General features: G+C 39.8%; 1 protein-coding gene across 1 annotated transcript in view; it reads right to left on the bottom strand.

Annotated features, from left to right (window-relative positions):
- RTEL1 (regulator of telomere elongation helicase 1) overlaps window positions 1-17,149 on the bottom strand; it is a 45,349-nt gene that overhangs the window by 27,360 nt on the left and 840 nt on the right. Inside the window, 17 exon segments of the mRNA XM_017833190.1 lie at window positions 101-229; window positions 550-682; window positions 3,892-3,973; window positions 4,794-4,871; window positions 7,485-7,540; window positions 8,816-8,913; window positions 9,559-9,637; window positions 10,277-10,315; window positions 10,631-10,784; window positions 12,492-12,557; window positions 13,675-13,759; window positions 13,923-13,998; window positions 14,236-14,296; window positions 14,723-14,804; window positions 15,744-15,837; window positions 16,194-16,392; window positions 16,925-17,040. Coding sequence (XP_017688679.1) covers window positions 101-229; window positions 550-682; window positions 3,892-3,973; window positions 4,794-4,871; window positions 7,485-7,540; window positions 8,816-8,913; window positions 9,559-9,637; window positions 10,277-10,315; window positions 10,631-10,784; window positions 12,492-12,557; window positions 13,675-13,759; window positions 13,923-13,998; window positions 14,236-14,296; window positions 14,723-14,804; window positions 15,744-15,837; window positions 16,194-16,392; window positions 16,925-17,026 — 1,613 coding nt within the window. The 5' untranslated portion in view covers window positions 17,027-17,040.

Here is a 17,149-nt window from a genome sequence, read left to right on the forward strand (position 1 = left end):
TTCAGCACAGTGTTTATCCAAGAAAAGCACTACAGAGACCCCCTTACTTCACTAGCATCCTCCTGTAAGCAGAACCCGAAATTTCAAAGCAGAATTCCACATGGAAGTTCATTACCTTCTTTCATAGGTAGAAGTAAGCACAGCTCCATCAGGTCCTTTCGGAATGATCCCAACCCAGAGCTGGTGTTTATCAATAACATGAGGATTCTCCAAGCAAACAGGAAAAGGGCTAAAGAAACACAAAGGGAAGATTCCAGTCATACTCATTGTGTGATTCCCTACAGGCTACCAGTTCCAGAACCACAGAATGGTTTGGGTTGGAAGGGACCTCAAAGCTCATCTTGTTCCAAGCCCCTCTCATGGGCAGAGACACCTTCCACTCTCCCAGGTTGCTCCAAGCCCCATCCAATCTGGCTGTGGACACTTCCAGGGATGGGGCATCCACAGCTTTTCTGGAAAAACACTCAAAAACCCTGAAATAAAACCTAAAATCACGAGAGCAGATTTGCACTTACAGGAATGGCACTGTTCCCACCTCTAGGTACTCACATCTGCATTTCCATTGTAAATGATGAGAGGGGGGAGAGAGTCCCACTTGTGAGGATAATTGTCCTGACTCCCTGTTGAACGAGCTCGTGCATGCTGTAGCCAGGGCTGAAACACCAATAGCTTAAAGTCTTTCCTGTATCAAACAAAGAGAAAACATTAGGAAGCAAGTCTACGTGGGAAAATTAGCATATGGCACATTGCATATGAACTTCTGAAAGCAAAACGGGCAGCATTTGAAGGTAAAATTCCAGATCTACGGTATGTTCTGCTTTGGTCCTTCCCAGATTTAACTACTATTCATTAAAAGGTCATTGCTCCCTCATAATATACTAATACAAGAAAATATCTCCAACCCTTCACTTGCTTGGAAAAAAGAACCCTTTCTCCATGAGGAGTTTCCAATGGCTATAAACCTTCCATCTAAACTTTCCACTTTCCCCACAGGCGACTGCCAAACCTTTCAGCTCAAATCTTCTGTGGGATGTGGATATGCAGTAAGTGTGACACTGGAAATCTGGCATACTGTAAGTTATCAACAGGAAGAATATAAAGAAACACAGATAAATCACACCAATCATTTATATCACTGCTCAGCTTAAGAGTTGTACCACTGTTGGCCTTGCTGAAAACTTTGCACCAGCTTCTCAGAGACACGGGAAGGAAACAAACATCTAGGTCAAGAACAAGAGCAGCCAAATAAAACATGAGTTTTTGTTTCTGATTCCATTCTGTATGATTAGTTTCAGTGGAAAAAAAAATAAATACCTACATCCAAGTATCTGTGCATGTCTTTTAAATTTACACACTTCACTCCAAGCCCGTATTTCCAAAAAAAAAGCTGACGTTTTCAGGAAATCCCCATTAATATCTGTCCAGTGAGTCACTTACTGCTTTGAATTACAAGAGAACATCTATCCTTAGCTAAAGTTTTGCCCTTCCATCTCATTTGGGCAAACCCATACAGACAATGCCCAAATTCTAGAAAAATCACATTCCAAAATTTAGTGATCTTTTTATCTCTTTTAATTACACTAAGAATTGGTGCAAATCAGCTTGGATCTGTATGTGGACAGGCCAAAAAGTATCCACAGACAAGAGCAAACTCACGTCAGGAGCCCAAGAAATTCCAGCATAAAAGCAAACTGGGCCAATATGGGATGGCCTGGAAGAAGACACCAACCACTCACATTTCCCTCATCAGTGTTCAGCTGGAAACAAATTTTTCTAACCCAGCACGATGGCTGCCAGACACCAGTTATCCAGTTCCTGGAGAGCTTGGGATTGCAGTACATTTTTAGTCAGCTGTGCTGCAGTTATGTTTTTAAGTTTAACAATATTAAATCCATTTTAAAGGTCCCATTCGCCAGAAGGAAGTGTTGGGTGTCACACAAAGCAGATCCCTGCAGCAGCTCTTTCCATTCCTGGCACAAGGACAGCTAAATCCAAAGAGAAATGGCTTGCTAATACTTTGCAACACGGTGATTTAGAGCAAACCAAGAGTAAGGGTGTTTTATCTTAATGTAAAACTGCAACAGGTCAATATTGGTGACATAAGGTAGCATCTGTGCATAGATGGCTCGGGCAGGAACCTCATCAGCCATCCCAAGCTATGCCCCTTCTCCTCACCAATTGCAGTTTGTAGAGAAGGATGCTTGAGTGGATAATTTCCACCAAATCATCGGAAAACAGCTATTCTTAAATGCTTAAACTATTTCTATACCATTAACTATACCACCACAGGAAACCAGAGACTTGATCAGTCATGTCTGGCCTCTGCTAGGCTTGCACATAGCACAAGTCTCAACAAGCTCGGGTCTGTTGCACATGTACTTGTAAATACGGTTTTTATTTGAAAAGTAAATATATCAGAATGCATCTACTAAGTCACAGAATTCTCTGACTGCTTTGTATTTTTGTGTACAAATCCTCCAAATTATGCAATAAACTCAAAGTGTCTGTAGTAGCCTTTTCCTGAACAGATCTTTAACTAAATCTACTTAGATTTATTCCTGTAACTTTAAACTCCAATTGAGCAACATCTCAGGAAAACATCTGCAAATAACCAAACAGTACTAAATTTGTGGAAACGTTTAAGGGGATGTTACGTGCAAAACCATTAAATTTGTGGAAATTCATTCTTTGAAAACCATTACTTGTGTCCTTAAAATAAAAGGACCTCTGTGAAACACATATTACTGAGCACTTAACTAAGTCGATAGTTATGAGGCAAAGTATGTACAAAGATCCTTGGAGAATGTTCTGTTAAGAAAGCACAGGTAAAGGGATCTGTATTTCTCTTCTCCAATCAGAAAACCTTTTGTTTTCCATCTAATTATTAAAAAAATATATTAAAAAATGAATGCTGAAGTCCAACAAAGCCAATCTCGGTGCAGCTTCATAGGAGGCTTAGGATAAACTTTGATTCAGAAGCCAAGTTTCTTTTCTTCTAAATATGTTGTTTTGAAGCATGGCTATATTAAGGTTGTTCCAGATCCCAAGTTATGCAGAGCATAAGTAACAAAACAGGTGGGAAGAGAGAGACAAGGAGAGGGAGCAATCTCAACTGAACAAGGACTGAAAAGTACAGTTAAGGCTGAAACTATCAAGAACTGACAACACGCTCTGAAGAACTTAGGAAGTTGCTCAAAGTAGGTCTTCCCAGAGAAGGCAACAGTGCCCCAAGGCATGGCATTTTATGGCAAAGAATTCACATTGAATTCTGGCCAAGATCTGGCCAAGATCCCTGTTAAATCACTGCAGAGCTTGGAGAATGAGCCAACCAATTGTAACACCTCCACAATGAGTCATTTCAACAGAGAACATTCGTGGAGTTTACTCTTTTAATACCTTTGGCACACTTTTTCAGCATCGTAGCTACACATGAGTCTCCTTCTTGTAAAAATGTGGTTACAGGTCTTATTCAACACTAATTTTGTGTTTAACACAACAGTTATGCAGAGAAATACAGCTGGTATGAAGAGAACAGAACATGTCATAAACCTTAGAATCAATCCCAAAGGAGGGTTTCCCATTCTTGGGCTGCTCTGAAGATTTCCTCTACACCAATAAAACCAACCATTCCATCATGGAGATTATTTTCTTTCACTGGAATAACTGCCCAAGAAGAACTCCAGTAGTTCACAAAGCCCCAAGAAATTTTTACACTGAGATGGTTTATGTCACCTCACCTTTAGAAGTAATTATAAAAGTAAAAAGCACCTCCCCAGCTTATCATATCCACAATGGAGCTGTGCTTGTTTTCTTTTATTTGAACCAGAAAGGAGCAGTTAAGGAGTTTTCAATTCAGCTTTTGCATGAATCTCCCCAAGATCAGTCCTGTACCTTGTTTTTTTGAAGATGATGAATTCCAGAGATCTGTCCTTTGTTTCTTTTTCTGATTACTGTTATCCACATGAATATGTACCTGAAAGAAAATAAAAAACATTTCTAGAAATGGCTACAGAAAGGAACTTGCAGTTCATCCTTCAAAAAAGCTAGCCCATCTTAAGAGTAACTAACATAATTAGTGTCACTCTTACAGTGTTACTAAGGCTGTATTATTTCCTTTTTCCTGTTTTGCTTCCAGTGTTTCATAACTTTCTAAGAATCAAAAAAGTTCATTCAACCAGTCACTCTGAGTCAGATTATGAGAGTGGCTTTGAGCAGAAACAAAGAATCTCATTATTTGGGTATTTCCACCAACATAAAACATGCAGGCTAGAAATAAAATACTATTCTGGACTTGTTTCATTTGGCAACCAAAAGAGCATCAAGTTTTAAACTTAATATGATATCTAGAAAAAGATCTGTTCCTTACATTCATTATAGCAGCACAGCCCATAAGTTCTAAACTCTAAATAAACTGTAATGACTTCGGGGAAGGAGGTTCAGTGGTTCTGTTGAACTTGCTTGGCAATGGGCTAAACTAAAAAGAACAGATTATTGGAAGAACACAACAATTCTTGCATAATATGCAGTATCGAAGTTTTCAGAAATTCACATTTGCTGCACTTTCCCAATTTCATTTTAGTTTCTTCAAAAATTGCTGTGTAGTTCCCTTTTCTTCTCAGAATCTAAGCTAAATACAGTTCCTTTGGTGGGGTTTTTTTGCTCTGTTTTTTTTCCCTTCCTGTAATTAATATCATCATTTGCTACACTGTCCACATCCTTCTGACTCTTGGATACACTAAGCCCAGGGATGAAACAGCAGAGAGGAAAAACGCAGCACACAAAGCATCCCATACCTTGTAATATTTAGATATTGCCTGATGTGGGAGGAAACCTGTTGTGCTGCCTTCTGGGGGATCGATGCTGAACACTGTCTGCAAAATGGAGGTGAACAGAATCACACAATCATTGAGGTTGGGAAACATCTCCAAGACCATCGAGAGAAACCTGTGACCGACCCCCACAGCACCAACCAGACCAGAGCACTGAGTGCCACATCCAGCCTTCCCTTGAACACCTCCAGGGATGGTGACTCCACCACCTCCCTGGGCACTCTGGTCCAATGCATGACTGCCCCTTCTGTGAAAAAATTCCTCAGTTTCTCCTGATGTCCGACCTGAGCCTCCCCTGGCACAGCTTAAGGCTGTTTCCTTTTGTCCTGTCCCTTGTTCCCTGGGAGCAGAGCCCAACCCCACCCAGCTCCCCCCTCCTGTCAGGGAGTTGCAGAGAGCGAGAACGTCCCCCCTGAGCCTCCTTCTCTCCAGGCTGAGCCCCCCCAGCTCCCTCAGCTGCTCCAGACTCTTCCCCAGCTTCGTTCCCTCTTCTGGACCTCCAGGCCCTCAATATCCTTCTTGCCACAAGGAGGCCCAGAACTGGATACAACACTTGAGGTGAGGCCTCACCATTGCCCAGCACAGAGGAACAATCACCTCCCTGGTCCTGCTGGCCACGCTATTTTTGATACATATATATTTTTGATTTTTGCTTCCAGCAAAATCCCAAATGTGTTTTTGCACTGAGAAGTACCTTCACAACAGTTACTGCTGTGATAACCTTAAATACAGCTCCTTGCTCCTGTTATTTAATAAGACAGAGATTCTTGAATAAATAAGGTTTTCACAGGCGACTCCTGCTAACCACATGGCTCTCTCGTTGTTCTAAAAATACAAGCCAATATCTAAATATATTCAAACTATACAAATGACAGTATTATCATTCACACTGTTCGTGACTCTAGCTGTGGATAAACAAACACATTCACAAGATCACAGTCACAACTGAGCATAAAAGAACTCTTTCCATTCCTTCAGACCAAAATGTCATCTGTGATACTCAACCCTAATAACACTCTGCTTAGAAAAACAATCAAGTTGTAATCATATCTAGCTGTCCATTAAATTAAAAGTTTCTATCAACAGTTATGCTTTTTCCCCTTTCCCGTATGTGTTGTCCCGAGGACAACAGATGATGCTGTTTCAAACATATGACATTCCAGTTCAACTTCAATGACAACAGCTGTGGTTCTCAAATATTTATAACCCCTGTTAATTTTTCTAAACAAAATTTCTTCAGACATTTAAGAGGAATTACTCACACTCATAATAATATCAGCTATTTGAAACAAGAAAGATGTTCTCCACCAGCGGGGAAAAAAAAATACAATTCCTGGAAATATTTACTTCTGAAAAATAGCCAAAGATATGGTGATTTTGGTAAGTGTTCTTCAAAAAGGAAGAAAAAAATTGACTACTAATTGAAACAAGTTGATGATAAATTAAGACTCAAAGACAAGGCTCTGCAAGCAGCAAGCACTGTGTTTAACCAACGAAAACTCTGTCCTGGTCCTACTTTAAAATATCTCAGGATAGCAAATTATCCCATGGCAGATCATTTGCAGTGACTGTCCATGTGCATGTCCTCAGCAGCAGAAAAGGGATCTGAGCTTTCTCTTCCAAATTCAAGTCACTATCCACAGCTTAAAAGAGCACACACAGACAATTATCCCCAGGGCTGTAGCACAGGTCACTGGGATCGGGAGACCTTGCTCCTACTTCTGAATTTTCTCATCTCTCAGCTTTGAATCTCTGAGAAACCAATTTAAATTAGGCACAACCTCACCTTGCCCTCAGAACAGTGACATCACCACCCAGTATAAATCATTTTGGTACCAGCGTACACAAATTGCTATTACTGTATCAGAACATACATAAAGGTTTTGTTTAACCACTGTAAATACACCCTCACAAACATCCATCCATTCAGAGTTCAGTATTGCAAACCTACCAGGATCATTTAAAACACAGACAGGTAGCTTGTCTTTATCCTGCAGGCTTGCAAACTTTGAATATATTTCTTCATTTTTAGTTTTAAACGGGGTGTTATTCCCTGGTGCCCCTCTGGACACATATGTTGGACAGGCCACTGGCCCACTGTACCCCCTAATTTTATGGGGCTCAGAATTTTCATAATCAAAGTTTTGGAAGTGCACACTAGGGAGAGGACTGAAAGCATTATGTGGGTACCCACAGGTGTCACATTCGGTTCCTGCAGCACTGAAAAGACTTTTGTTTTAGTGATCTCTTAAGTTAATAATTAAATGAAAAAAAAAATGCAGTCCAATTATCTTTTGTTTGCTTTTTATCCTTAGCCTGTCCTGTTATTTCATGAGAAGGTCTCATATTCTGAAATGCTGCTGCTAAAAAGCAAAGAGCTCAATAACCCAGCTCCACCTGCTGGAGGCTAAATCCAGGCTAGTTTAAATCCAGAATCTCCAAAAGGAGAGACCAGAAATGCAAAAGAACAACCTGTGCAAAAATCACATTGGACCATCTCATCAGGTAGCAGCTTTCTCCTCAAAAACTATAGACTTGTACCACTGCACAAGTGTGCACACCATCAAAAATAGAATAGATCCAATGCCTTTCTACACCTTTTAAACCAACCCTTCTATCCTTCGGATGTTTATAGAGGACACAGTAATTATTTACCTGGATTATATCTGAGAGTTTATGCAATCCAGATGTATTGATAAATATCCCAGTACCTGGAGACAGAAACACACAATTCTTACAATACAAATATACATCCTCTTGTATATATCCACATCTTATCCGAGCAGCTCAACATGCTGAATACAAAGCCTTGAAACTATTATCTGAACAAACAAATGATTTCAAGTTTTTCATCATTATTCAAGATGCAAGGAGAAACATAAAACTGGGATTGCACGCCAGGAAAATTGTAACACACTGGGAAACTGTCATCTGAGAAAATTACATAAACTTCTTAAGGCTCCTCTAGACTAAAAATTGGAGAGGAGCTAATCAAAACCAAGATAAACACATTTAAAGTTTGGTTACTTTTTTCAAAAGCTCACGTATCTCATATTAGTGTCATGGAAAAAAGAACAGAAAACTGACTGGTCCATTATGCAGAGAGAAAATTAACCTTTGCTAAAAAAAAACCTTGCTAAAAACCTTTGCTCCAGCTATAAATAGCCCTTCTCAATCACCTCTAGTGTGCTTGAAACAGTGATTAGAGGAGCAGCTAAAGGAACATATGAAATAAATGGATGGTGGGGATTTGAGAGCAGAAATGATCAACAGATGCCCCTGTCAAACAGCCTAAAAGGACAAAGATGCTGGGTAAAGAAAAAGGAAGGATAGATGTGTTGTCCTAGGATGCACTTGCAGAACTGACAGTCTGTTCTAGTCCCTTCAATGTTTTTTTCTGAAGAGTCTGCTAGTAAGAAGTAAATCATTTTCTTAACACATGTAGAAGTTGGAGAATTTTCTTTCCAGAACGGCAAACTAAGAACAAGGTGCTGGCAGACACAGCAGAACAGAAGCTTGTTAAATCAAGGAAAAAAAACCCCACATTATGTGATTCCCAACATTTCTATTTCTTGACTCCATTACCAGGGAAGAACTTGAAACACTAAAGGGACCATCAGCAAAATGTCAACAAGCTTCACCCCACAATGCACCTGGTTTTGCAGAAAAATAGTGTCTGTGCAAAAATCCTCTATGGATGCACATGCACATGCTGGCACACACCCAGGTTTTGACACAAAGTGGTTCTTAAAATTAGTTCTGTTGCATGAACAGACAAAAAACATGTTTCCAAGTAGAGGACCCTGCTGCAAGTCTTAATAAAAAGACAGAGGTCCTCACAGTCAGATTTTAGTTTTTAAAAGCTTTACAATTTAATTCTAAACAAAGAAGCCTTTCTCCTCCTCCCCCTTAACAATGCAAACTTCCAATCACCTGCACTAAAAAGAAAAGCCTGAGTGAAACAACCAACAAGTTTATACACTTACGGCCTGAAAGATATTGTAAAATTTGCTCCAGTGACTCCAAGAGGGAGGATTTGGTCTGGAATGTTATTTGAGCCTCTGCAAACAGATCAAAGATGTAGCTGCAATTTACAAAGAAAAAGCAGAAATGAGTAAACACTGTAGAGAATCACATGGACACAATTACTGTTACTCTTTCATAACAACAATTTCACCATCAAGCAGCAAAACATGTTTCTGTCTTCATGAGAAAGAAAATTTTACAGGAATTAAGTGTTTGCTTATAAATAGAGCGGATAATATTGACATGACAGAAAGCACATTGATTACATCACTCCCATTTTCCATGATTTCTCTCCAACATATTAATTTAGAAGCAGATTTGCATGCAATTTCCGTGATTATTTTTACAATGTACAACAGGCATTAGTTTAGGTAGGAATAGACCTGCAGAGCTCTGAGGTGCCTCAAACAGCTCACTGCAGCATTGGTACCTGTGCCTAAATCATGACACAAAATTGAAAGGAGCTTTCTTCCAGCTCAGAATACTCAAGGCATACACACACATCCACTCTTGAAACACCAGTAAGTTCCACCAGAAATAACGATTACCACAGACAAGGGATTTAAGGAAACCCAAAGCTGTCAATAAATACTATTCCCAGAAACTAGAATAGTGCTAGAGCCCGACAGCTCACCCAGCTCCACCTGGGTCTAGAATTTGCTGTACTTTTAACATGTAAACTTATTAATGAGAAGAAATTTACCTTCCCTCTTTGGTGACTCCATTACCATTCAGTGGCAGCTCCACTGCATCAATAGCACTTTCTAGTTGAAGAAGAATTTCTTCAAGAGAATCAAGAGAGGAAAAAGTCAGGGTGCACAGAAACTAACTCCTGGGACATATCTAAGCCTCTTTTTCAAACGTACTTTATTACAAAGGCTGTTACCAAAGACAGCAGCCTAGCTGTTCTGTTCAGTCTGTAAACAAATCAAAATGACCAAAACCAATTTCCTAGGTATCATCTTTAAATATTCATATTCAACTCTAAGAGCTTCCATGATCTCAATTCCTAGATGAAGCTTAAGTCACAAGATAAATGTTAAACTCTTCTTTATAGAGAGGGAAAGTTGGTTTTAGAAATGCTTTGTAAACATGAGACATCTCAGTTCTTGCTGTTAACTTCAGGTAGCATCACGTTGTTCCAGCAGAATGATGCAACCAATGTAATTCCAAGATCAGAAAACAAGGGAATTTCTAGCAAAGAAGGAAGCAATGCATTCATCTGCCAAATCTCTCTTCTTGAGAAAAAATTAACTAAACACTTCACAAAATTCTTGGAACAAGCCAGACAGCGTAAGCTTCCATGAATGTCAGCATTACAAGCAAGGTCTATGGAAATGCTACATGAGCTTGATTTATAGTTGCTGACTTTTTGAGCCTGTTTCAACAACGGTTTTCAACAACACAAGACATAAACTTACTCTTGATCTTTGCTATATCTTCGAGTTCCATGTTCAGTCCTGTTGAAGAAAGGAAAGATTTCAAAGAGGTTGTTTCAAGCCTATTTCATTCCCAGTTTCTTTGTGCCTTTTCACAAATTACAACTATGAAACCTAGAACTGCGTGTATGGAAAGACATCTTCCGTGTTCCCCTCCCCGTTATTTCCCATGACCCCTCATGTCACATTGGTTTCATCAAATCTTTCCGTGTCTGGCAGCAATTACTAATTAACAATAATTTATCCACTAATGAGAGCGTAAACTTCCCAGAAACTTTCCCTAACAGTGGCACCCTATAATCCCAGAGGAACAGCGATTTGTGGTTGCCAACAAACCTGAACTGGCCAGCTCCATGTTGAATTCAGCATTGATTTCATTCTGTTGAACGACTTTGGCTTGTTCCTCCAGGACGACGTTTATCACATCCATCGCCGAAGCCAAATCGTAGGGAGTCAGGTCAAAAGAAGAGGACTCCTCACACAACCTCTCCTAAAATATAAGCAATGGAAGAATTTTTCTGACTGCTCTGTGTGCTGTTTGCTCGGGCAATTTCAGAGATGATGAAGTCCAGATGACTGGGCTTGATTTCATTTCTGATCTCCAGCTCAGGCCACAGGACATTTTATAAGCACCTGAAGACTGACTTTTACTAAGTATCCTTTTTTTCTGAAATGTAGAACAGATTTTGCCTTGTCCATGTTATTAACATTCTACAGAGTACAGACAGTAATTGTTTGATGACAAACTGTTCAAACAGGAAATTTTTTACTTAGAGAATCAGTTCGTCCTTCAAAAAAGCTACTTCTGGTCCCTCTCACACTCTTAGAAAATACTTGTATCCCTATATTCACTTATAGGAAGACATGATCCTTGCCCCTCTTCATTTTGCAGAGATGAGGATGTGGAGAATAAAGGGAAGGGACACCATGAAAAGGAAAACAAAAACAAAAAAACACAGTAAAATGTTTATTATTCCTATGTAAAACTTGGGCCAAAACATATGGCAGAATAAATAAATACTATTAAAGAAAAGGAAGGAAACACACTTTCTATTAAAAAAGAAGCAATGGTTTAAACACTCATAACTGACAAATTTGACAAAACTCTCTCTGACTTTGAAAATTAATTCACATACAGTTTTGCCAGAAATTTTCATTCACAAAAAGAATCATTTTCCCCAAGGAACAAAGATAAATTGTAAGGTCTAACCTACACAAAAATTTGACTGCAATAGCTATGAAGAAACAAGTTATAAAGAAAAAAGAAAGCTGAGCTAGCTGCATGTGTAAACAATCTAATCAGAAATAAATCCATTTTATTTGGGGGTAATCACTAAGTTTCCACATATTAACCTGGAACAGGCAATACCATCAGAGAACTATTGCAAAAAGAGTAGCTGTTCTAGTTAACTTCTGCATGTAGGCACATCAACTAGTACTTTTTAAACACTACAAAGGGAAAAAAAATCTAATCCCCAAACAACTATGTCTGGATTTCCACTCATTTTTCAACAGAAAAACAGATATTCTGGTGAAAGGAGCAAATACTGAATGCAACTATGCAATTTCACTCTCTAGTGAAGCACAATAGACCTTGGTGTGGCTGTTTACTGAAAGGACACATGCAATCAGACCAGAAACCACAGCTGTTCAGCAGAAATCCCACTAGGAGGCTCTTCATGTGGCAGAAAAAGGGGACATATTTCAAGTTCCTTTGCAATTCATCATTTAGGCAAAGGGCTGCAGTTTTGAGCCAGTTAAAAGAAGAACTCACAACGCTGCACTATTTGTTTTTCCTTGTTTTCCTCTATGAGTGAAGACTTGGAAATATTACAAGAGCCATGTTTGCCATCTATTGCACTTGGGGGAGCTGATGCAGCTGAGCTTCAAGAATGGATCTTTCATGATTTCTTAGACCCTGGAAGAGAAGTCTCCAAGAAAATAAGCACCTCATAAATTTGGAGATGCACCTTTCAGAAAGAAACTATCACCTTGTAAAAAACCAGTGTCCAAAAAAACAGTGTCAAAGGACTGTAACTTAAATCACAAACCTTTAACCGTCATGGAAACAAGAAATGTTTGTGATAATGAGTATCAAAACCATACATTTGAGTACAGATTTTACAGACTGTTTGTAACTGGACACAAGTCTATTTTCTCTGTGGATGAAAAATGGCAACAGACCAGAACAACTTACCACATTGTGAGCTTCATCAAGTATTACCACAGCCCCCTTCAGGTCTAAGTTGTGAGCTTTCCGACTCTAAAGACAAAAAAAGAGAACAAGGGAATGGACAGAAAGGCCACTGAGAAGTATGGATTTGATTGGCTGGGAAATTGGATGATGAGATACATTTGGGTTTTCACCTACTTTGAAGCTGGGTTGGTTTTTCCCTTTGGAAAAACAGCAAATAAAGGCTGTGGCTAATCAATATAGAAACCACAGAATCACTTTCTCTGGAAACGAAGGTGTTAAAATGCATCATGTAAAAGTTTACAGAGGTTACGACTTGTTATAAACAAATAACCTCAGATGTACCATACTGGGATGTACAAGTTTAACAGAATTCATTTCAGTTACTATTTTTGGCAATAGGAGTGGAGTGTGAAGTAGGGCATTTGTCTTGTATCGACAAATTTTGTTGTCTTTGCAAGAAGTGGATATTCTGAAAACACCCCCACCAGTATCACACCACGTAACCTCATTTCACAGTGCTTCTTTGCTTATGGTGCTTAGGATATTTTTTAAATTTAGTTTTTAATTTATTAAACATTTGGTCCTTCTGCAGCAGTGGAGCATAATCTGGGTTTTGCTATAATTCATTAATTACTCCAAGTTGCATGAAGATGCACATTAGTTTCCTCGACAGTTTTCAAAGGTTTCATTTTCTATCCATGAAAATATGGGCAACTTACTACAATAGTTTTATTGTAGTAAAAAATAATTACTTCCAAGGGATTATTTCCAAGGGATATGTCCAAGTTTCCTTATTCTAGAAATCATGCAGCTGCTGCAGAAATAAAAATGTCTCAGGATACATGCAAAAATACTGCATAGTGTGTGACTGAAGGTTTGTGTCCAGAAGGTGAATATCCCCAACCAGAAGGGCACCACATTCTACAAAGCTAATTCTACAAAAATCTAAACATCTCAAACAAACAAACAAACAAAAAATTTCTTAACTGTAGGAAAGAATTTACAGAGAACCCTCAAAATGTCACCCTCTATGGTTCTGAACTTGAACTGGGGTTTGATCAGTTTTGAAGTATCCACATAATGCATCCACTTGCTAGGCATCATTCTTCACAGCTTATCCACTGAAAGCCAACATAAGGCAAACAGAAGTACAATTGTATTTAAAAGCAAATACATATGTTACCTTTGAGTCTAGTAAATAGTTGTAAGGCATAAAAATAATGTCTGCTTGCTGCTTCAGGCTTCGAGAGAGATAATAAGGACAAGCTCTGTTTAAAAAAAGTAATACAAAGTATAATACTTGCAGAAATATTAAGATTGCATTCAAAATTCTTGAACTATGATATACAAAGGTAATAATAAGAGTGAGCAGAAAAGTAGTGTTCATTATTTTCACAAGTCAGGGGAGGAAGGTCAGAGGGGATCCTTCACCTGTGCTTGTTTCCATTTTTAACCAAGTCTTCAATATCCATGATTGGTTCAATCAGTTCTTTCTCTGAACTCTTTTCTGTAAAACATGACATTAAAGCCATCAGCTTAGGTAAAGGTATCACACAAAGACTTCTTGTTACTCTGATCATCACACTCACCCATTAACATCTCATTCTTTAAAGACAGTAACACAGAGCAAAACACAGATAGATTCTGCCAACTCTTCCAAACTTTTCTACGTGCCTAGCAAACCTCTCCCTCCCCAGAAAATGGGGCTTTGCTTCCAGGTGAAGTAAAGGTGAGCCCAACTCACCTTCCACATTGTTATAGAAGTGACAAGCACGAGTCATCACTTTCATTCGGCACATGTAGATCTGTAAAACAAAGGCTATTTTAGCCCAGAGTGGCACAGCTTGTCAAGCACTGAGAAGCAGGTTAAGGGGCGAGGAGATACCAATTTTCTCTAGCACCAGATAATTAATAAGGCTAATTACAGTTCTTCAGTTTTAAAATCACGTGTCCCTCTGTCCACATTGCAAGTCAGGCCCTCTTTCATGTTCTACGCAGTGACATCTGTGATTCTGTGATCCTTCCCTGGACAGAAAACGTCACCAGAGACTGAGAATCATATTTTGCACTCACAAAACTAGAAACTAAAAGTTCCTTGAACCACATTTACAGCTATTCTGCTTCCCTACTGCCTCCAGTAGTTTAAACAACGTCAGAGTGAAGAATGACACACAAATGACACAAAAGCCTCCGTGTTCTCCCTGTACATCCTCTCTAGGCTCTGATCTCACCTGCATGTGGTTGTTCTCCTGTCTCTTCACTTCAGGATTGATGCAAAGCTGCTCTCTGGATCCCAACACACATATCTTTGGCCTGTTCAAACAGGACACAAAAAACTGATGTTAAAAACAAGGCAAGAAAGAAGAACAGAGTTGCAAGTGTCTAGATTCCATGTATCAAAAACGAAAGATTCAGGAGAAACAGATGAGCCCAAAACAAGGGTAAAAACCAGAACAAGCAAATTAGTCTGTCTGTAACTGCTGTACATGTTATTTGGCTTTCTGGCGCTGCATTTCTGTGGCAGCAGAGAGTGTTAATAAGCAGCAGCAGCAGCTCACAGCAGGAGGTAACAGCAGCATCTTACACCATCCACCACAAAGTCTGGGTTCTGTTATGACAGTTCAGCCCAGTCAGCTGGGCCTGTCATCCACTACAAGACATTTTGAGCTGGTGGGGATGTTCAGAGTAAGGTTGTGACAGAACTGATGCTCTACAAACATTCACAATATTTTTTTTTTTTGCTTATCACAAGGTTGTATCTTTACAAGAACTAAATAAACAAATGACTACTGCCTGTCCAAAGAGCTCGGCCACACACTGGCAGGTCAACAGCTGAAAACTGTGACAGGCATTGGTACAACAAACCCACAAAGTTCTTCATAGATTTACATCAGCCTGAGGAATTCAGCTTGGTAACAGCTTCCTGCTGCCTTAAAGAAATGCCCCAGGAAGAATATAAAGAAAGGGAATCAGAAAAGGTAATTTTATAAGTAAATGTGCCAAGTGAAGAACCAAAACCATACTAAATTCAGAAAATTCTATGATTGAAGAAGATAAGAGAAGCTGTGGAGTATTAAAATAAACCAGACCCAACAACAATGAAATCCAGGTTCTATTCATGCACAGTAAGGGAATGACATTTCTCTGGATATAGCTTTTTATATCCATCCACAGAAGTTCAAACAATAACTACATCAGATGGGTTTGTCCACCTTTGCTTTGAATGGCAACACTACCCTAAATCTTACTTGCCTGTAGACTGTGTTCTTCAACTCATTAATGACTTGTGTAAGTTGGGAGTGAGTTCTGGAGGCATAAATTATTTTCGGAATGTCAGTGTAATAAGCTGCCAAACAGAAGAGGAAAAAAGCAGAAAAACATTATGAGCAGGGACAGAAGAACTAGGGATATTCTTAGCCTCTTTTCCCAGCTGGTACTATGGTAACAGTTTGCCTTGTAGAGACAGCAGGAAATTCTGTCATCTAACAACTCACACCCACCAGACGAGCTAAATGAGTTTCTAACGTTGTAAGAAAAAACTAAAACCATGTGAAACACCCTGAAAAACCTATAAAACGGTGAAACTGTGCTTCAGCCGCTCAACAACAGCTCCATAACTTCTATAATCATGTATTTATCGTAAAAGATAGACAAAAGCAAGTGTTGACTGACATCCCTGAGGGCAAAGGTGGTGGTACTCACTCGGGACATCGCCATCCGTGGCAGCAGTGCCCCAGGAGGACAGGGGTCTGTCGGGAAACAGCTCCACCCCGCGCAGACGCTGCGCGATTTTCCGGGCTGAGATGGTGTCCTTGAAGTGCTCCCGCCAAGCCAGGGTGGAACACAGCAGGCAGAGGGTCTTCCCCGTGCCTGTGGGGCTCTCCAAAATGCCATTCACCTTCTTTATTGGACAGAAATAAAATAATAAGGGAATAAGTGAGTGATTTGGAGGTTCAGCTAGAACAGGTCTTCGTGCGGTACTGCACGTCCTCTGCAAAAAGCAAACACCAGCTGGCAGCACCTACCAAGGAACACACACACACACAAGGTCATCATCAATGCACGACCTGTAGGACCCTCTAATCAACTTAATGAGGCCCTTCCAACCCAAATCACCCATGATTCCATGACACCCCAGACAGCCAAGGACAGACTGCATGAATACAAGTACTACTTGCTCAGTTTTCTTTCCTTTTCCCAAATTAGGCAGGAACATCCTATCTATATTTCTGCTGAGTGTCACCTGACATGTGGGTTTTCAATAACCATAGAGAAAAATAAAAATAGAAGCAAAAGGTCACAGAAAACTTGGAAAAGGTGGCAAACAGACAACATAAAGAAAACGTGAATTGTGACAATTTCTTCTTAGAGAAATCATTTTGTGCAGTTGGCAAATGAGCCAAATTGCCCCCATGGAGGCAGCACAGACCCACCTTCTGCAGGCACTCCAGCACCTTGGCCATGTAGGCTTCCTGGCATGGGTAGGGCTGGAAGGGGAAATCCACTGTGATGCCGTTCAGAGTGATCCTGGGCATGGTCCTGTCAGTGCCTGCAAGGAAACACAGGCTGTGACTGATCCTGCTGCCACGGTGTTATTGGAATGACAGAAACACAGACTGGTTTGGGTTGGAAGGGACCTTAAAGCCCATCTCGTTCCA

Source organism: Lepidothrix coronata, unplaced genomic scaffold (genome assembly GCF_001604755.1).
Source record: "Lepidothrix coronata isolate B3197 unplaced genomic scaffold, Lepidothrix_coronata-1.0 Scaffold212, whole genome shotgun sequence".
Classification (NCBI taxonomy): Eukaryota; Metazoa; Chordata; class Aves; order Passeriformes; family Pipridae; genus Lepidothrix; species Lepidothrix coronata.